The 22,113-nt window shown below is 40.9% G+C and overlaps 1 protein-coding gene across 1 annotated transcript in view; it reads left to right on the top strand.

The window, feature by feature from the left end:
* PCSK1 (proprotein convertase subtilisin/kexin type 1) overlaps nt 1-14,763 on the top strand; it is a 41,328-nt gene extending 26,565 nt beyond the window's left edge. The window contains 3 exon segments of the mRNA XM_038403293.2: nt 2,492-2,625; nt 7,183-7,344; nt 8,822-14,763. Of these exon segments, the coding sequence (XP_038259221.1) occupies nt 2,492-2,625; nt 7,183-7,344; nt 8,822-9,184 (659 nt within the window). The 3' untranslated portion in view covers nt 9,185-14,763.
* The last annotated feature ends 7,350 nt before the right edge of the window (nt 14,764-22,113 follow it).

Genomic DNA, 22,113 nt, shown 5'->3' with positions numbered 1-22,113 from the left:
ACAGTGATTGGTTAGTTTTGAGGCATCGTTTTCTGATGTCCCTTATTCCAGAGACAAGACTTCTGGGTACAGTGTTCCAGTGCTGAGGGTGTGTAGCCCATTTCTGTAGGCCACCAGTTTGTAGTTTATGCTTTGTAGGGGCCAGGCAATGACGCAGTGAGTCAATGGAACTCTGGGATGGGGGTGAGCAACTGCATCACCTGAATGGAGGCATTATGTTTGTATCAGGCACCTAGATATTACAATGATGGTTGCATTAAAATATATATAAAACAAGTAATCTTAATTTCACCCTGTAATGACGCAGGGTTGAGGGGTAGCAATTTAATATGGTCTTTGAGATTAGTGTTATCTAATTTGAGACCACAACCACTAAACTGCATTAATCCTAATCATATACTTATGGCACAGTATCACTAGAAGGCAGATTTAGGGTTCTTTGGGTTGTGCATTTGCACCCTTAACTCATTTGGATTTCTTTCAAGTATAACCTTAACTCTGAATTTCCTGGGTTTACAATGTCTGTTTTTATTGCAACATCCCTGAAACATATTTTACTCTAAATTACTGAGCCATACTCTCAGCATTGACTCCATCTTAGTTTAGTTTTTATCTGGGAATAGATAGATGGAAACAAGAGAAATACAACCTACATGGAGCTACTATAAGGTGGATGCATAACAGGTTGAAAAAATGTTCCCAGAGAATAGTTATCAGTGGTTCATAGTCAACCTGGAAGGGCATATCAAGTGGGGTCCCATGGGGATCTGTTCTGGGTCTGGTTTTGTTCTATATCTTCATCAATGATTTAGATAAATGGCATAGAGAGTACACTTATAAAGTTTTAGAAGATACTAAGCTGGGCAGGGTTGCAAGTAGTTTGGAGGATAGGATTAAAATCCAAAATGATCTGGACAAACTGGAGAAATGGTCTGAAGTAAATAGGGTGAAATTCAGTAAGGACAAATGCAAAATACTCCACTTAGGAAGGAACAATCAGTTGCACACATACAAAATGGAAAATGACTGCCTAGGAAGGAGTATTGCAGAAAGAGATCTTGGGGTCATACTGGATCACAAGCTAAATATGAGTCAACAGTGTAACACTGTTGCAAAAAAAGCAAACATCATTCTGGGATGTATTAGCAGGAGTGTTGGAAGCAAGACACAAGTAGTAGCTTTTACTCATGCCTATACTATGGTGAAAATGCCTTTCCCCCTGTTAGAGCTAGTCACCATGGTGTTACAATGTAACACGGGCCTGGCCTATACATAAAATTTAGGTCCACATAGCTACTTTGCTCAAGGGTATGAAAAAAACCACCTCCTGCATGGCATAGCTACAGTCTACACTAACCTAACCCCTGCTGCAGATTTAGCTAGGTTGATGGAAGAGTGCTTCCATTCAACCTAGCTACCATCGATCAGGGAAGTGGTGTTCCTACAGCAATAGAAAAACCCCTTCCATCACTGTAGGCTGTGCCTGCACTATGAGTTATACCAGCATAGCTACGGCACCATAGCTGTGCCACTAATGTCCCCATACTGTAGATTTGGCCGGAGTATGAGGCTGGTCTACACTTAAAAGTTAGGTCAGCAGAACTACAGTGCTCAGGGTTGTGAAAAATTCATACCGCCAACCTAACTCCTGGGCTAGACATGGCTAGGGCAACAGAAGAATTATTCTGTCAACCTAGCTACTGCCATTTGGAAAGGTGGATAAACTATATTGATGAAAACCCCCTTCTGTTGTTGTAGGAGGTGCCTGCACTTCAGCACTACAGAAGTATGGCTGTAGTACCACAGCTGTACTGCTGTAGTGCCCATAGTGTAGACATGGCCTAAGATACACCCCACACTCATTGAAAACACAGTGATAAATTTTGCTCTCATTTACACCCATGCAAACTTTGTGAGCAGAATTTGACCCACAGAGTTAAAGTGGGGAAAGCTTTCCCCAGTGCTGTTTTTTATTACTGAATGACATCATAAGGTAGGAAAGCATGACATGCCCTTCCTAATTCCTACAAGCTCTTCCCTTGTGGGTGTATGTTCCTGTCTGTTAGGGTGTAAGATCCTTGCTGGTGTGATTTTGATACTCCATTATATCTCCTGGATTAACTGCAACCCTCTGTAGTAAATACTGCTTTGAAAAGGGTTTAACAGCTAATGTCCAGAAGTAACATTGTCCCATCCCATAATCAAACCAAAAGCAAGTGTAACTGCTCCAGGTGATAGTAGAGTGCAATTGGTGGTTTGATAGTATGAAAGATAAGAGAACCTTGGATCCAACAGTCAAATGGTCTATTCAGTCTTAAAGCAAGCATGGGTATTGTTTAATGAGATGGGCAGTTCTTGATGATAGGCAAAAATCTCTACAAAGTGATGAATGGAGAGTAGATACGAGGGGAGGATTTACAGGAGCTGTAGTTCAACAGAGTCAATGGATGCTCGCTAACTCCATTAATGTTTGTTTGTTGCACTAACACAGGAACCAATACTGTCTTACTGGCTGAAAGAGAGAGAGATAAGTCTCCCAATGGCTTTAAAAACTGGGACTTCATGTCTGTTCACACATGGGGAGAGAATCCAAAAGGCACTTGGACTTTGAGAATTACTGATGTGGTAAGTATGCATGTGTGCTAATTAGCCAAGTATATGAGTTGGGGACATAGACCAGTGGATCACCAACATCATCCAATATGGAGAACAGCTGGAGTTTGTTCAGTGAAAAACTAATTTATTTAAAAAAAAATGCACCTGGATAAAAGTGGAAAAGGACAGGCTAAAGAGATAGAAACTCAAAAGATTGAGCCAAATTCAGCTGTAACCAGGATAACTTCATGGAAGTTTCAGAGTAGCAGCCGTGTTACTCTGTATTCTCAAAAAGAAAAGGAGTACTTGTGTCACCTTAGAGACCAACAAATTTATTTGAGCATAAGCTTTCGTGAGCTACAGTTCACTTCATTGGATGCATTCACTGGAAAATACAGTGGGGAGATTTATATACCTAGAGACCATGAAACAATGGGTGTTATCATACACACTGTAATAAGAGTGATCACTTAAGGTGAGATATTACCAGCAGGAGAGCGGGGTGGGGGGGGAAACCTTTTGTAGTGATAATCAAAGTGGGCCATTTCCAGCAGTTGACAAGAACGTTTGAGAAACAGTGCGGGGTGGGGGGTGGAATAAACATGGGGAAATAGCTTTACTTTGTGTAATGACCCATCCACTCCTAGTCTCTATTCAAGCCTAAGTTAATTGTATCCAGTTCAGCAGTCTCTCGTTGGAGTCTCTTTTTGAAGTTTTTTTGTTGAAGAATTGCAACTTTTATGTCTGTAATCGAGTGACCAAAGAGATTGAGCTGATCCCACTGAGGGTTACCAAAAGAAACTACACCATTTGCTCAAGAAACTCCCTGAAAAAGCACAAGAACAAATCCGTACAGACACACCCCTGGAACTCCAACCTGGGGTATTCTATCTGCTACCCAAGATCCATAAACCTGGAAATCCTGGATACCCCATCATCTCAGGCATTGGCACCCTGACAGCAGGATTGTCTGGCTATGTAGACTCCCTCCTCAGGCCCTATGCTACCAGCACTCCCAGCTATCTTCGAGACACCAGAGGAAACTACAATCCATCGGTGAACTTCCTGAAAACACCATCCTGGCCACGATGGATGTAGAAGCCCTCTACACCAACATTCCACACAAAGATGGACTACAAGCTGTCAGGAACAGTATCTCGGATAATGTCACAGCAAACCTGGTGGCTGAACTTTGTGACTTTGTCCTCACCCATAACTATTTGACATTTGGGGACAATGTATACCTTCAAATCAGCAGCACTGCTATGGGTACCTGCATGGCCCCACAGTATGCCAACGTTTTTATGGCTGACTTAGAACAACGCTTCCTCAGCTCTCGTCCCCTAATGCCCCTACTCTACTTGTGCTACATTGATGACATCTTCATCAGCTGGACCCATGGAAAAGAAGCCCTTGAGGAATTCCACCAGGATTTCAACAATTTCCATCCCACCATCAACCTCAGCCTGGACCAGTCCACACAAGAGATCCACTTCCTGGACACTACCGTGCTAATAAGCAATGGTCACATAAGCACCACCCTATACCGGAAACCTACTGACCGCTATTCCTACCTACATGCCTCCAGCTTTCACCCAGATCACACCACAAGATCCATTGTCTACAGCCAAGCTCTATGATACAACCGCATTTGCTCCAACCCCTCAGACAGAGACAAACACCTACAAGATCTCTGTCAAGCATTCTTACAATTACAATACCCACCTGCTGAAGTGAAGAAACAGATTAACAGAGCCAGAAGAATACCCAGAAGTCACCTACTACAGGACAGGCCCAACAAAGAAAATAACAGAACGCCACTAGTCATCACCTTCAGCCCCCAACTAAAATCTCTCCAACACATCATCAAGGATCTACAACCTATCCTGAAGGACGACCCATCACTCTCACAGATCTTGGGAGACAGGCCAGTCCTTGCTTACAGACAGCTCCCCATCCTGAAGCAAATACTCACCAGCAACCACACACCACACAACAGAACCACTAACCCAGGAACCTATCCTTGCAACAAAGCCCGTCACCAACTGTGTCCACATATCTATTCAGGGGACACCATCATAGGGCCTAATCACATCAGCCACACTATCAGAGGTTCATTCACCTGCACATCTACCAATGTGATATATGCCATCATGTGCCAGCAACGCCCCTCTGCCATGTACATTGGTCAAACAGGACAGTCTCTAGGTAAAAGAATAAATGGACACAAATCAGACATCAAGAATTATAACATTCAAAAACCAGTTGGAGAACACTTCAATCTCTTTGGTCACTCGATTACAGATCTAAAAGTTGCAATTCTTCAACAAAAAACTTCAAAAACAGACTCCAACGAGAGACTGCTGAATTGGAATTAATTTGCAAACTGGATACAATTAACTTAGGCTTGAATAGAGACTGGATGGGTCATTACACAAAGTAAAACTATTTCCCCATGTTTATTCCACCCCCCCCCTGCACTGTTTCTCAGACGTTCTTATGAAATGGCCCACCTTGATTATCCCTACAAAAGGTCCCCCCTCCCCAGCTCTCCTGCTGGTAATATCTCACCTTAAGTGATCACTTATGTATGGTAAGACCCATTGTTTCATGTTCTCTATGTATATAAATCTCCCCACTATATTTTCCACTGAATGCATCTGATGAAGTGAGCTGTAGCTCACGAAAGCTTATGCTCAAATAAGTTTGTTGGTCTCTAAGGTGCAACATGTACTCCTTTTCTTCATGGAAGTGCAACTATCAGCTGAATTTAGATTTTAATAATTTATCATGCTGTATATACTCCTCATATGGCTGAAGAATAACCATTTAATGCAATTTTTATGTGATTTTGGAGTGGAATGTGTAATGGCTTATTTGCAAATTGGTTTCCTGGGGAGTAAAGCACAAGGAGAGGTCTAGTCTCTTCTTGGTATATGTGCATAATTTTCATAGAGTCAAAAGCTTGTGAGTCTATTAATTCCTGGTGACCTCAGAGAACAATTCTGATGTATATCTTCCCCTATATTCTCTCTCAAAGTAATGAATGGTCCACAAGGATTATAGCCAAGAAATCTAGAGATATATAATAAATGTTTAATAAACCATATGGGAATATAGATTACAACAGTGAGAGGTTTGAGGAGAAAGCTGCTTGGTAGATGAAAAATCATTCTCTTCAAAGGGAGAGCAATCAATCCAAGCTCACTCACCTATCGAGAATTTCACTGAAGTAGTTTTGTAATAAGCTTGTCACTAAGGGCAGATCCTATCAGGTGCTGAGTGCCTCCTATGAGACATATGAGTATCCATCCACTTTGGTATCTATGGTTTCTACAGAAAGCAGTGAAAATTAAAGGTGCTCAGCACCTTTCAGGATCTATCCTTTACACCTTAGTCCTGGAAAAGGAACACTGATTCTGTTTTTCTCTGTGGGACATCATGAATTGGAGGATCACCATGTAGGGAAATAAATGGTGCATTGTGGAATGAGAGGAACTTGTAAGCAGCAGGGTAATGCCAAGCACATAGCTGGTGAAGAAAGCAGCAGAAACAAACATTATTCTACACTGGGAGCTCTGGAGTAGTGTTAATACTACGTGTAGGATTTGTAGGATTGTCAGATAATCCCATGGTTAGAGGTGCCCTAATCAATAGTATTCATTGTAACAAGGCATAACATTTCTTGGAATGCATATAAGAAGAGCATTTTGTTCTTAGTTAGATGGATAGTCATGTTCCATCTTCAAATACGAGATACCGGAACTCTCATACAAACCCCGCCCGCCTTCCCCTCCCTGAAAAACAGTGCACCATTTCTTCAGCTTCTGGCACTCTTTGTTATTCCAGAAACAGTTTCTCACACTACTGACCCATACTTGTAATTCTAGTTACCCAATGAGATCCTCACTTAGATTTACTGCTAATTTTAAATAGTGTTCGTTGCCTTTAAGTCTCAAGACTAGTAAGGTAGGGTTTTATTAGAATGGATGGATCTTCAGCAGCTGTCTTAGTTCAGGTAGACAGTTGAGCAAGAACTCCGAATATGATGTTTGTTGAAAACATGTTCCAGAGAATTCCATACTTGACTTTTCCCTTATCAGATTTAAAAATTACTGTATTACATAGTCCTGGTCCAAAAACCTATTGCTTGCAGTAGGGAGCAGTGTTACTACTGTACAACATTACTGAAAATCACAGTGCAGAAATCACTGTCCAGTGACTAAGAACAAGTACTAACAATATGAAATATCTGGTTTAGTAATTTTTGACATTCTGTACTATATTTCCACCTGTAATGACTAAACTAATGATAATGATACATATTAAAAACATACATGTACTTTTGGCATATTTGGGATAGTTTAGAATCACTGGACTCATTCTCACCTTCCGTTATGCATCATACATTATATATCATATTGACGGTATCTTTCAGTGCTTGTAAATCAGCATCTAAATTTACATTTAAAAAGTACTATAAACCATTCGTGTGACTCCTGTCTTTGTTGACATCTGCTGTCCTCTCTCTTCTTCTCTCTCATTTCCTGAGTCTATGCTAATCCAGTGCTCATGCTTGTCCTTTAGTCTAGGAGAATGCAGAATGAAGGGAGAATTGTGAATTGGAAATTGATTTTGCATGGCACTTCTACTCAACCTGAACACATGAAACAGCCTCGTGTATACACATCCTACAATGCAGTGCAAAATGACAGAAGAGGAGTGGAGAAGATGGCAGACTTTGTAGAGGTATCAGTCACTATGTGGTGTTTCCTACATATTTTACTTTTAATTCTTAAAACAATTTAGAAAAAATGGTGGTTTTGCTTTTATGAATGTGCCTATCTCTCTATTCATTTCACCCAGCCCTTGTTCATTTGTCAGCTGTGTGAGTATTGTGATGTGATATGTACCAACAATGGACTATTTCATTTATCTTGTGGTTTGATATGGCATGATATGAGGGACCTATTTCTGAGTAGCAGCCGTGTTAGTCTGTATTTGCAAAAAGAAAAGGAGTACTTGTGGCACCTTAGAGACTAACAAATTTATTTGAGCTTAAGCTTTCGTGAGCTACAGCTCACTTCATCGGATGCATTTAGTCTCTAAGGTGCCACTAGTACTCCTTTTCTTTTTATGAGGGACCTGGTGATAATTTTATGTTATCAGTTCTCAAAATGAACTATCCACTCAGTCTGTGAATAGTGGCGGTGGGAACCTCTCCAATAATCAAGCTGCATTTTAGGGTCTAATCACTTATAATGATTCCAGTGGGAGTAGGATCAGGCCCTAAAAGAGCATGCCAGCTTTGGTGCCTGCTGTGAGTTTTGGAATGAAGCACACTACAGATGGTTCTATGTAGTTTAGGGAACCTCTGATCCTGAATGTTTTTCTGGTAACTAGAGCTGTGCCTTTGGTTCCTTTTTCTCCTCTTTCTTTGCTTGGAGGTGAACTGCTAATTATTTATAAAAAATAATGTTTCAAGCCTCTGTGTCTGGGAGTTGATGCCAGATAGTATGATTATAATGCTTTGCACTTTTACAATACCTGCTTATCTGAAAGTTTTTAATAGCATTCACAGGCATTAACTACATAGTCTCACATCATCCCTAATAAGTAGGGAGGTATATCATTAGGATATATATAGAAATCAATTCATCAGCCACTGAAGTAGTTGTGTGCACAGCAACAGTCCACAACAGGAAGAGACGTAAAACTGTAATCAGCTGACACTGCAGGGGAAAGTTGGTTGGCAGAACGTATCTGGGCATCATTTTCATGTCGCATCTGAAACAGCACCCCCAGCAGAAATGTATTCATTATTTTGGGGTATTGGTTTGTCCTGCTTGAGAGGTGAAAATGCCACCTACTAAGTCACCACTTCATGCACCATCTCCTGAGAGGTGTTCTTTCCAAGTTCGTACCCAATTCAAATGTATTTACCTTTTAAGATCTTCAGGGATCACTATATAATGTAGGATGGTAGCTAGGTACACAGAATAGGTAACCGGCTGGTAGAGTCCAAATTAACACTTTTGTGATCTGTTACTTATTTGGATATTAAACATTTTGCACAAGATATTTGCAGTCCTTTTCCTGGTGCCAGTGGTTCCTAAATGATCAAAATAGCATTTATTCATACACACAAATCCCTATTAATAACAAGACCTACTTCAGTCAGCATTTCAGTGATACCTAACACTTTTGATACTGTTCTGTATTATAGGATCCTACCACGAAAGAGAACCTGAGTGCAAAACCCAAGATCACCGAAGGTACCAGCAGCAGCACTGATAAAATGGGAGACAAAATCCTGTCAGAGGCAATGCTTCGTCTATTGCAAAGTGCTTTTAGCCGGCACATGGCCCAGAATCGAGCACCAAAGAAGACTCCACATGAAAAGTTAAATATTCCATATGAACATTTCTATCAAGCCCTTGAAAAATTAAACAAACCCTCCCAGTTAAAAGACTCTGAGGACACTCTGTACAGTGACTACATTGACCTTTTTTACAATGCCAAACCATACAAACATAGAGATGATAGACTGCTGCAAGCCTTGGTTGATATTCTGAATGAAGACAACTAAAATGTAGGGTATGGTACTGAGTTGGAAATATTCATGCTCCCCAGCCCCACTGCCCTTTTCTGAAGTATATTCTACACTTCACTCATGTGATTACTACTTTGATTGCTTCATACTTAACCAGGATGTGAAGCAGGGTGGGAAACAGATAGGAAGTGTAATTTGTTCGTGGCGAGGCACTAAGCTGAAGGGTACCGTGATCACTCTATTCCAGGGGTTCTCAAACTTCACTGCACCACAACCCCCTTCTAACAACAAAAATTACTACACAACCCCAGGAGGGGGGACCAAAGCCTTAGCCCATCCGAGCCCCACTGCCCTGGGCGGGTGGGGGGTGGGGAAAGCCAAAGCCCAAGCCCCACTGCCCCAGGTAGGGGGCACCGGCAAAGCCCAAGGATGTCAGCCCCAGGCAGGCAGCCTATAACCTAAGCCCCACCACCCAGGGCCGAAGCCCTCTGGCTTAGACTTCATTCCCTGGTCCCAGCAAGTCTAACGCCAGACCTGGTGACCCCATTAAAATGGGGTCCGGACCCACAGTTTGAGAACCACTGCTCTATTCAAATCTTATCTTCATTATCACCAAAAGAGGTAGTTTCTTCCTTCTGGCATGAAATGCAACTACATTCTTCTGAAAACACTACAGCTCCACTTCAAACTCTTTTTCCTTTCCCTTTTGTTTTCCACTTGATTCCTTTAGCAGGCCATGGTTTTGAACAGGACTGCCAGTGCTATACGAACTGCCAAGGAATGGGGAAATACCATCTTCCCTTGTAGTGAGCATATCAGTTCTTCTTATACCTGGTATTCTCACAAGACTTAATGCTGGCTGCAAATTCTGTCTCCGTGCAAATTCTAGAGCAGAGAGGAAGTTTGCAATGGGTTTGAGCTTTGCAGACAATTATAAATCAAGAGAATTCAGGAGTTTAACTATTCCTTATGATCTATGGCTGGAAGAAAGTATTGGACTTGATTCTGATGACACACCAGGGAGTTACTCCTGATTTACACTAATCCAGAGTCACACTGGTGTAAAAGAGCTTGGAATCAGTAACTACAGTGTTCGAAATATTGCACAAAAGCCTGTGACCAGCTTGTCTTCTCCCTAATTTCACTGTGGCCTAGGGAGAGGACTTCTATCCATAGAGAACACGGCAAGACTGGATGTGGGCATGCCAATGGCTGATAGCAACATTTCTTAAATCTTTCGGAGGGGTGAGGGGCAAATGGAGAGAGAGAGGAAAACAAGATAGGAAGAAATCGTATGGGCCTGAAAAAGGAAGGAAAGAATAGGTAAGAGGGGAAAAGGATGAAATGGAATGTGAGTAAAGAGGAGGTAGCAGTCAAAGACAAGAGAAAAATGAAAGGTCAGAAGTTAGAAAAGAAAAGAGAGGAGGGAGAGAGAGATGGAGGGAAGTCCCTCAGAATGGTTCCAGCAGCTCTTGTCAAGTAAAGTGCTGCATCCAGAAGATCTGATTCAAACTGGGAGGACTGGCTGAGTGGAGTGGTCGGATCACCTTATCTAATGTAGGAAGACAAAATCTGGGACAAAATGGCTGAGGGATGGTGGATGTCAGAGTAGCAATGTTTCATACATTTATTTTAATTGAAATCAAAACGGGTACAGGGGTGCTGGAGCTAGGGGTTTGGAGTGGCTTCCATCATATACAGAGTTTACAGGTTTGTTCAGTGGCTTTCAGCACCCTCACTATACAAATTGTTCCAGTGTCCCAGATGGGTATATGAGTTGTTGCTCATAGGGTCAAAAAATAGCACACAGCTGAATATCCTGCTAAAAATTGAGAGAACCCTGGGCAGGGGAATACAAAGACTCTAAGTGAAATGGAAAATGCAGTGTTTCTCTCCAATGCCAAAGATACCTGAATAGATTTTACATCATCTATCTATCTAGCTATCTATCTATTCCAAACAGCTTTTAGAAATACTTGTCACTGTTTCAGTATCTCCATTTCATAAATGATGCTGGTATCTCTCAAACTAGGAGCTTAACATTTTGCTAATACTTCATCAAATTGACACAGACTTTCAGAGCTGTTGTGAAATTCTGTTATTTAAAACAAAACCTGGTTACTCTCATAGTAACAACTGTTAAATTAACCAATAAAAAATAGCAGGATTTACTTTATAACAACTTTGAAAATCTCTGATTTCTCATTCATTCCAATAGTAATATACATTTCTAGGGCCTAATTCTGCATGAAGTCAGCTTTACACTAATGCAACTCATTTGATGTAAGGAATTTCTCCTGATTTACACCAGCATGAGTGAAAGGAGAATCATATGCTATCCACTTCTCAAGGTTGTGACTTCCTGTTTGATCCGTCTCTTATTACTAAATCTCTTCTCTCTGTGCTAATTTGCAACATTTTCTTTAGCATGGAAAGTGGTCAAAATATTGAAATGGTCCAAACCAAAAAGCATTCTCATGATGTTCCTTAATTCTACTAGCATTTAGAGAGACAGTTCAGAGACAACTGACCTTGACAAATTTGAGAGGTAGCCCTGGGCAGGAGGAAGTGCAGGATAATTTCCACTCACATTTTAATTTTCAGAACTGGGAGCTACCCTGTCAAGAACACAACACTGTTAGGATGTGTGTACAGCTGAATGAATAACTGATTTTCTGGTACACAGGCAATTCCAAAAATGTTTTAATTTTATTTTCTGATTGGCATCAAACCAAAATCTTTCAAAAATTCATTAAATCCAAAAATGAAAAAATTGTTTTGGGTCAGACATTTTGTTTGCCTCAAAAGGAAATGTTTCATTTCAATTTCAAGTAGTTTTGTTTTTTAAAATAAAAGTGAAGGAGATTTCAAATCAAAAAGGCACTTCAAATCGAAAATCAAAATGTTTCATTTAAAAAATGTCCAAAGAAAATGTTTTGACATTTTCAGAAATTTTCTTTTTTTATATATGAACAGTTAAGATAAAATGGACACAAATTTGCTAAATGTTTTGGTGTCACCGAATCTGCATTTTTTGCCAGACAAAATTTCAGGTGCAAAATTTCACCTAGTTCTTGTTGTATCAGTCTAGCTCTGTTGTTGTGTCAAGATTCTTAGAGGCTGATTTCTTCAATGAACAGCAGTAACAGCTAGTCCTCGCTGTAGGTGAAAATTATTACCGCTCACCTTTGGTAGCAGCAGTAGCAACAATGGCCAGTCCGTGAATGCAGTGCTCATGTTAACCATGTGAAATAGACATGACTCTTCCTTTGTTTAAGTCCAGTCCTCACACTGTAGCCAAAGTTTCATCAGAGACCAGCTTTAAAACTAACCTGCTGAAAATCTGTCTCTTGAATCTTTCCAACCCAGAGTATATTGTACAGACGTAAATTATTTTTGTTAGTCTTTTCTTGGTGCCTGTGTAGGTTTTGTGAAAATGTAAAAGGAAAAAAAAAAGACTAAAATGTTTTCTCTCAGAATTTTAAATTATATTTTCTTTACAGGTATTTATAATATATCAAAGCTTTTATCAAACAGACAGAATTTTAAAAGGCATAATAAAATATATTAAAGCACCAGATTTTTCTTGAGAAAGAGACAGTTTCATCCAATAAAGTATTTTTAAAAGGCATGTTCCAACTACAACTGCAACATGTATGTGATGTGATGTTAAAATTACATTTGTCTAATAATAGCATAATACAGTATGTTAGCAGAGCCCAGAATGTGTGGTCTTAACATTTTTAAAGAAAAGACAAAGGCAGGTTATGGATTCTATATAGCTGGGAAATATAAATGTAATTAGAGTTACAAAGGATGAGTGGCCTCATCCCTGAGAGGGGGCAGCGGGGGAGAGAAGATAATATATATTTTGTTCTACACAGAGAATTTACAAAGGATTTCTCTGGCAATGCAGAAGATGATATTGTGGGGTGATCTTTCACCATTCAAGTCAATGAGAGTTTTGCCATTGACTTCAATGACAGCCGATCAGTCCCTGTGGGTCTGAAATATAAAAGCATTCTGTCTGCCTGTGATCACTAACAGAAGCTTGTGTGTCACATGTACCAGCTTTATAATGAAGTGACACACGAGCATAGAGAGCTTGATTTTTCTACTCCCTTGCATCAGAATAGCAACATTTAATATCTGTTTTGCAAAGGTGGTAAAGAACGACCCAAGGTACCAGGCAAGGGAGCATCAGGCCCTTATACAGTCTCACAGTAAATTGTCAATGGACAATTTCCTTTGAAAAGGGGAAATCTTGGCTGGTGTAAGTCTGATGGAGATTTAGGGTCATGGCAAGGAAGGGCAGGGCAGGGGAACCAGGGGCTGGACAGGGACATGGTGGAGGGCAATTCTGCTATATCAATCCTCCACTGACATACCGCTCATTAGGAACCATATACTAGTTATTCAATTTAGAGCACACCCTAAGTTGTTCTTATGTTAGCACCAAACCAGCTCAGGGTCAGGAAGGTGTAACTGACTCCATAATGTGCCCCTCATCCACTCACTACTGCACCAGTAGTTCTCGTGCACAGGGGAAAATTGAGCCTTTAAATGTTAGCGTTCTAAATTTAAGCTAGGTGGAAAGAGTTTAAGTTCTACTATGTGTCGCCTTATATACAGCTGGTAGGCTTACAGAAATGATATTTGAGTGTTCATTTCTGTGTGACTAGAATAGAAGGAGGCAGCTGGTGAATCATTACAACTCACAGATTTCTGTTGGAACAGCAAACTGAAATCTCCCAGTGCCATTTTTCAAACATTACAGACTTTAAGAAGCAATAGGCTCCTAACCAATAGGTTCCTAAAGTCTGCAGTGTTCAGCTTTGAAAATAAATTTAAATGAAAAAATTGTAGGAAAACCTTTTCCAATCATTTTAGAAGCATTATTATGATTGGGGGAGTCTAAATCAACTAAGTTCTTACCTTACCTTACTTTACCTACAACATACTTGCATAGTTAAAACCTAGCTAGACAATCAGATGTGTCCTTTTATAATGCCCATTTTATCCCGAGACCTGTGGATATACCCAGCCTCATGAAATGAGAACTCACCAGCTACTCATTCAAATAAATGGCATTCTGGAGAGCTCCAACCATGGAAAATGTGTATTTTCCCTTGAATCAACTCAACCATTAATGGTTCAGTTCACAGATTGAAAAGACTCAAGCTTCCATCCCATTAGGCATAAATATAAATTATTTAAGCAAACAATTTGCGAGCCTAACAACAGGCACTTATTAAAAATATCACTTTGTTGTATTGTCACAATTTATGAGAAAATGTGAAGCAATAAAGGATGGAAGTTTTGCTTCAAACACAATGAATACCAAATGTAAAAATGTAAGCCAAGTACTGTCAAGTTCCATTCATATAACAGAGAAAAACAGAAAAATGGTGTATAAAGGAATAGATAGTTACCAGGAAAATAGCTCTTAATGGTTATACTATTTCAGCTATTTAGATCTCTATGACTGCATGTAGCAGAGAGTAAATCTTTTTCCTGGTGTGACATTCTTTACCAAGAATAAACAGATTTGCTGTTATTTCATGTTGTAACATTTTCTTTAACTATGCATGTATGTTATCAGTCAGTGCTCCAAATCATTAGTATACAATATAATGCCATGCCATGTGTTCTGATAAGGAGATGCACTTAGAACTAAAGGCCTGCAGTTTTGCTTATGATAATTTGCAAAGTGCCCCTGTGAAATAAAACAATAAAGGTTAGACGAAAAATCAAGCCATATGTCAGCTCCATTAAATGTAGCAAATTAGTGTAGTAGTCCTACATTTTAAGACCAAGTAAGCTATAGTGCTTGGCACTGCAAACATCCAGGAAGCAAAGGGCATGGCCAATCAATAGCTCAGTCAAATATCCTGTGGCTCATAGTTATAAACAAAAATATTAAAAACAGATTTTTAAAAAGCTATAGCTATTAATTTATCTCTATTATTTAATAGTATTTTAGTTATTTGGCTTTTAGACTGATACAGCATGCCTGAAAGATGTTTTTCAAAAATACTTAAAGATGTAAAAAAAGACTCTCAGTTAAAAATGTATTTGTCATGGGCAGAGTGGGCCCTTACACCTATTAAAGGGGCCAGTCACCCTGTGACAATATTTAACCATTAACTTCCATCAGCTCCTCTCAGGCAATTGCAGTTGACCAGCCATAAAGAAGATGCCATTAGAAGCAAGCTTAAATGCATATTTATATGATCTTAAAGACATTCACACTGATGGCAGAGCACGGCACTATTTAGAAAGAACAGGAATGGCAGAGGATCATACAGAAGGAGCAACAGTGTGATAAAGGCTGAGTTCTAAGCTGCATTTTGTTTCCTTGCTTTTCTTGATTTTGTGTCAGGCCTTAATATTAACAATCTGTGGACACTTGGGCTTTTGGGAACTGTTAATGTGATAAATAGCTGATTTACATACTGCTATATATCTGTCCTGGTAGAAAATTGACCCTTATTCATAACAAACTACTGATATTTCAAAATTAGTAGTAAACTGTTTGGGAGCCTTTAGGATAGAGAGGGTTAAATTGTTTTTAAAAGAAATATTTGAGTGACAAGGGCTATGTATTTTGTTAGATACAGAAAATGCTTGATCTTGGATCTTTCATGAAGACACTACAGTGAAAATTTTGCCAAAGTATCCACTGATTTTGGATTGTTCAAGTTTTGGGAGCCCAATTTCAGACACCTGGGGTCTGATTTGCAGTGAGGCTGAGCATCCATAACTCCAGCTGAAGTCAGTGGGAACTACTGGTGTTTAGCATCTCTGAAAATCAGACTCAAGCACCCACCCCAAAATGGAGACACTCCAAATCAGTGGCTAATTCTTAAAAAAATTGGCCTAAGTATAGTAACTGGGTCAAAGGCTGCGCTCTCAGAGGGTGTGATGGGGTGTTTACACCCCAGTTGCCCAGAAGGGGTTAATGCAGAGTGAGAAGTGGGTTAATAAACCCAACAAGCCACAGTTGAGGGGAATTAGGTGGCTAAGTAATCCCCTGACTGACTGAGGGAGCCCAGCTGCGAAGGAACAAACTGGGCTGGGATTATAAAGACAGAAAACTGATAGCAGCGTGGGGGTAGCTAGGAAATAGGCTGCAGTCACCCCCTGGGAAAAGGGAAAAGATTTTAGAGACTGTGGAGACCAGTAGATTGCAGTTGCTTCCTGGAAGGAGGGAGTAATGAAGCTGGTGAACCTGGGGTGGGGGCAGGGAGTGCTAGATGGTAAGGAAAATGCTTGGGGAAAAGCAGTAAGGTACAGGGGGAACAGACCTTGACTGCTGGCTAGAGGGTCCCTGAGCCCCAACCCAGAGTAGAGGGTGAGGCTGGGTTCCCTTGTCAGCCACTGAGGGAGAAGCCCTATGTGTCAGTGAATGGGAAGACTATCTAGGTTTGCAGAAGGAAACCTTTAGTACCCTGGAAAGGGAAAATATGTACAGTGACCTGTTTGGAGGGCTGACTCATGAAGAGGCAGCAGCTTGTGGAGCAAGGGGGGGGGGGGGCTACAGACTGACAAAGGCAAAGAGATAGTGTGGAATCATGAGAAGGAGTGTTGACTGTGTGAGAGATTCTGCAGAATGACCAGGAGGAGGTGCCATCCTAGTGGTGAGTGGAGCATTCCCTAACGGAGGGTCATACACACACTATCTTCAGGTGAAATTCTCGTTGCCTACAATGGGCACCACTCAGCCAACCATTTAAGTACATGCTTCAGTCCAACCTTCTGAAGCAAAACACCTTAGCATGTCTCTAAGCTCAGGCTTAAGTCCCACTTACATATGTGCCTGAGGTTAAGAATGTACTTTGCTGAGTTGGAATGGACTGTTGAATCATGGCCCTTCTGCACAGAATAAGGGCAAGTGAATTGAAATGTATGTTCTAGTTATCCTGAATGTCCATCTGCAATTCTATATCAAGAGTCATGCTTAGATTTCCTACACTGGATCACTGAATTTTGTGGAATGCTTACATTCCAGTGTATTGGATTTCAAATGAGTGAATCTCATTGCTTTTTCTTTAGCAGTTAATGTCATAACAAGTCTCTAACAGCAACTTCAGACATCCTGCTGTCTACACAACTTTAATTTTTATTTTATCAGCCATCTGACTGTCCTAGAATCTCTTGGTATATCTGTGACAAACCTTCTGATGGTAAGAGGATTTTATCCTTTTGGCATAAGGTGATAAACAGTATCATCTAAAATATTATTATTGCCTGTCCAGCATCTTGACAGATGAAAGGAGATGTAACAAAGTTGATCCACCAGTGGTGCTTGGCCATGGTATGGAAAAAGAGCCCAATGAGCAAGTGGCAAACCTTCCCACAGTGGCTGCAGGTCCACTTGCCAGATGGAGGTTGAAGCACACTCTGCTTCCTGGCTTGCCTGGGCTCTCTGATGGCTCCCTGCAGTGACTGCACCAGCCTTAACCTGGCTTCTCCAAACTGAACGATTGTGGACAGGATTTTCCTGGTTGTTGGTGGGAATGCTGAATTTCTTGAGGTCTTGCTTGACTATGTTGGTATATCGGAGCTTTGGCCTTCCTCTGCATCGCAGGTGGTTCTTAAGTTGGCCATAGAGCACAGCCTTCAGCAGCAGATCTTGAGGCATTATTATAATTCATGTAATCTTACTGCACAGTGCTTTACAAATACATAAGACCCTTGCCCTAAAGAGCATACAGTCTCAGGGACAAATTCAGAATTTACATTGTGGTAAGTAAACAGAGTAACTCCACTGTCTTTGGTGAACTTATTCCACATGTGTAACCGAGTGGTGAATCTAACACTCGGACATCATATTACAGGCAGAGGGAATTGCAAAAGAGTAAGAGGGAAAACTGGGGAGGATGTTTTCTGCCTTTTTTCTTTTCCTTTACCAATAACTTGCTATTGTTACATTGTCTTGTTTTCAAGTTTCCCTTATAATCTCGGGGATATTCAGGACAGTACCATCAGCGATGAGCAGCAAAAAAATTTAGTGATCAGTTGTAATTTTTTGTTTTAAAATGTGCTTGCTTGTTTTCTGGTGTGTCCCATTTCTGCCAACATCCTTGCCCCTAAAACCTCAAAGACAAAGGCCAGCATATTCCAACTGGGGTGTCCAAGTTCAGCACCGTAGGCCAGATCCTCAGTTGGTGCAACTCAGCATACATCCTGTGATGGTGTATACAAACCCCACACTGACCAGGAATGGGTTAATGAGGTGTTGTGGTCTCAGTCTGCCCACCATGCTGCACTTACAGTAGGTATCAGGTTTGGGGGGGGGGCGCAGTTAAAAGGGGAGAGCAATGCTCAGGTGAGAGCTTGAGATTCTGCTGCCTGCTAGATCCTCTCTGAGGGAATGTGGGCCTCCACTTGATGTCCTTGAAAGGCTGCTACCTGTCCAAGTCTCCCTGAGGAAAGGTAGGCCTGCTGTGAGACTAGTGGTGTGACTTGCTACCAGAAACTTGCATCAGAGGCTGCTGCCTGCCAGAGCCTCCCAGAGGGAAGGTAGCCCTGATGTGAGACCGCTATTTGCTACCAGTGCCTTGCTTCTGCCTGCGAGGTAAGACTGGCAGGTGATGCCTTGTCTGACAGGGTAATAGATACATAAACCCCTTTTGGGTTATGCTACATATGGCTGGGTCTTGCAACTGTGACCAGGACAAATCACTTCCATTGACTTCAATGATGTCAATTTACACCAAGTGAGGATCTGGCACCTATGTCCATATTTAGGCATATGAATTAAAGTGTCCTGATTTTCAGAGAAGTTGAGCACTCTGGACTCCCAGTGAAATCATTGACAGTTATGTGAACTCGGCAGTGGGGCATCAGAGACAGAGTTCAAAACTCATCTAAAGCTTCTGCAGTATAATTACTAAATACCTATTTAGTATAGGCTCTCTGACCAGCACAGACTGAAATTTTTCAAGAAGCCTGAAGATGCTTGGTGCCCAACTCCCATTTGGCTTACAATAGCATATGGGCATCTAACTTCCAGGCTCCTTTAAAAATGCCAGCCCGTTACACAGGCTTCTGGAACCAAATATGTCTCCTACAGGTTGCAGTGCATGGCAAAGGGATTATTCACCTTTTCTTTAAAAGCTAACATGGGTACAAGCATTCTAATTCAAAAAGAGCTGAAACTCAAGTGACCAACGTATCCTATTTGCCTGCATCTGCTTCATTGTCAAGTCATACAATGAGCTTCTTTGTCACTCCCATCTACACAATCAGTAGTAGAAGAAAATATTTAATTTGCTGCATTGTACCTTGCACGCAAAAGAGGTTGCTAGCTGGATTCTATTGTCGCTTGATGGTGGTCAGTGTACTCTCTTCTAAATCACCAATGGAGTTGATCCACCAGTCATAATTACTTTTTTATGTATTAGCACTATTGTCTTTCTACCCATTCAAAAGAACTGAATGAAGAAAAAGTTAGTAGCATATTTAGCCACTTCCATTTTAAGAGTGACATGTTTGCTTCGGTAAATCTTCTGACTACTGAATCCACAGAAAATAAATAAAGGAAGGTAAGTTTTTTTTTTTTTTTTTTTTTAGAGTTCATCTGCATTATAGAAACACATGGGGAAACTGAGCAACATTATTCAGTTTCCAAATACAGTAAAAGCTAGAATCATCTAGCAGTCTGAAGACCTAATGTAGACAGAATCACAACATTCACAAATTATACTACCTGACAGCTAGAATACCATTCAGTCCCCAGTTCTCCATTTGCATGTACTATTTGTAGGACTGAGAGAGGCAAGTCTAGGCCTGCCCAAAACTAAAGGCCCATCCCCTCACTAAGGGGGAGGAACTACTAAGCCCAGACCACAACTGAGTATGTGGGACAACAAGGAGAGAACAGGAACAAGAGTGAGCTCAAATGTTAAAAATGAGGGTGCACTGAACAGAGAAACCTGGACAGCATCTACCAGTCCTCAAAGATATCTAAGGAATAAGTGGATTCTGCCCAGAGGCACAATTGTGAGGAACTGGAAATAGGCCCCACAGTCACAGAATGCCCCTCATGTACCTGCAAAAAGGGGAACCGAAAACTCCTTTCCTGTCAGTTGACTTCCCGACACTGCCCCCTAAAGACACACCAGTTTAGGCCTTGCACTGTAATGGATTTCCCAGTATAGCTAATGTAGATGCTGCTCACCCTAACAAGAGCTTTTGCTAGTATAGCTTATAACAGTTCTCTGAACAAAATAAAGTGTTCTCTTGCTTGTATAACTGTCTACACTACCGCTTTTGCTGGTATTTAAATGTCATTTACAAAAGTCACACCCCTAACCAACATTACTATACCAGCAAAAGCTCCTAGTGTAAGCTTGGCCTTAGTTTCTCTCTGCCATTTGGGAGTGGGGGGAACCCCAAACTAATCAAATTAACTTCATATTTTTTTTAAATCAGGAAAATAATCTATTCCTGCATACGCAGATCTGGAGAACTGTGTGACTCAAGCACTGTAAAATTTTGCCACCTGTCTGGAATCTCTGGGTCAGATTTCCCAATTCCCCTGTATTGCACTTGGTGTATGAATGGAGCTGAACCAACATTCAGTGTCCTACTCAAGCCCAACAGTCTTGTATGTAGGGAGCCAGCTGTAGAAACTGACTGGGATCATTCAACAGCTGACCTCATGTGCAAAGGGTTTCTTCTGTAAGTGCTACTCCTTGGCAGCTGATGGTGACCCAAAGAAAAGGAAGATAGTGCTTCTGTATACACCTAACATTGCTTCAAGCACAACAGCAGTTATATAATTTTCCACATTCTTTAACTGTGGGAGCTTACATCTGCTGTATAAGTACTTTAAAACACCTATCTAAGTCTGGATTCTTCTTAATAGGCATGGAATGTCTATCATGAAGTAGATTGAATGGATTTCTTCCCCCCACCTCCCCAATTTTATTGTATATGTAATTTAGGTTTAGAAGATTATGCACTTAGGTTGGTGGGTATGTGAATCTGCAGTGGCATTTAACAATTTATTCTAACTAGAGGCCTCAGCAAGGTTGAGGCCACTTTGTGCTAGGTATTGTATAAACACAGTGTGTTACAGTCCCTGTCCCAAATAGCACACAATGTAAAACACAAGACCTAATAAACAGAATTAAAGGGAGAGGGAGGTAAAGAGAAGGGCAGAGGTGACAATAGGATGCTTTAGCATAGATTAGCTGTGTGCGCAGTTCATACCCAATCTATGCCATTTCCCAGCAGCAGCGCTTTGTTTCTGAGTGAAGTCCATGCTGGTGATTACAGCATCCCACTTGGTACTGTTGTCCTGATCCCCCTGTAGCAGCACTTCCTCTGCATGTGAAGGATTTGCTATTTTGCCGAAGAATCAAAATTACTGCCTTGAATTTTCTGAACGAAATGGTTTTCCTTTGCTTAGTGCAGAAAGGAAAACAAGGAATTCTCACAAGCAGCCCCTGGTACCAGTTTCTAGGGAGCTCTCTAGTCACTCTTTCAGACTGTTGTTCAGCATTTTTCCAGGTACTCAGCCAGGCTCAGACACAAAGGGCCAAGTTTAGCCCCGATTCAGAGAGTCTCACTTCATAGCTGTTCTTTACTGCATAAACCATTCTCAACCACCACAGTGGCATGTGGGAAAGTCCCATACTGTAGAACCTCAGAGTTGTGAACACCAGAGTTACGAACTGACCAGGCAACCACACTGCTCATTTGGAACTGTAACATACTGCTAAAAAAATAGAGAGCAGCATGTTTCTTGTGCATAGTAAAGTTTCAAAGCTGCATTAAATCAATGTTCAGTTGTAAACTTTTGAAAGAACCACCATAACTGAACAAAATGTTATGAATGTTTCAGAGTTATGAACAACCTCCATTCCTGTATATTAAGCCCCTTGCTTGCAAAGAGGAGACAATGGATTTCCCTGGAGGGTATGCAACTCAGTTGTTTAGAGCACTCTGCTGCT

This window comes from Dermochelys coriacea, chromosome 5 (assembly GCF_009764565.3).
Source record: "Dermochelys coriacea isolate rDerCor1 chromosome 5, rDerCor1.pri.v4, whole genome shotgun sequence".
Taxonomy (NCBI): Eukaryota; Metazoa; Chordata; order Testudines; family Dermochelyidae; genus Dermochelys; species Dermochelys coriacea.
This window is presented reverse-complemented; position numbering and strand designations above follow the sequence as displayed.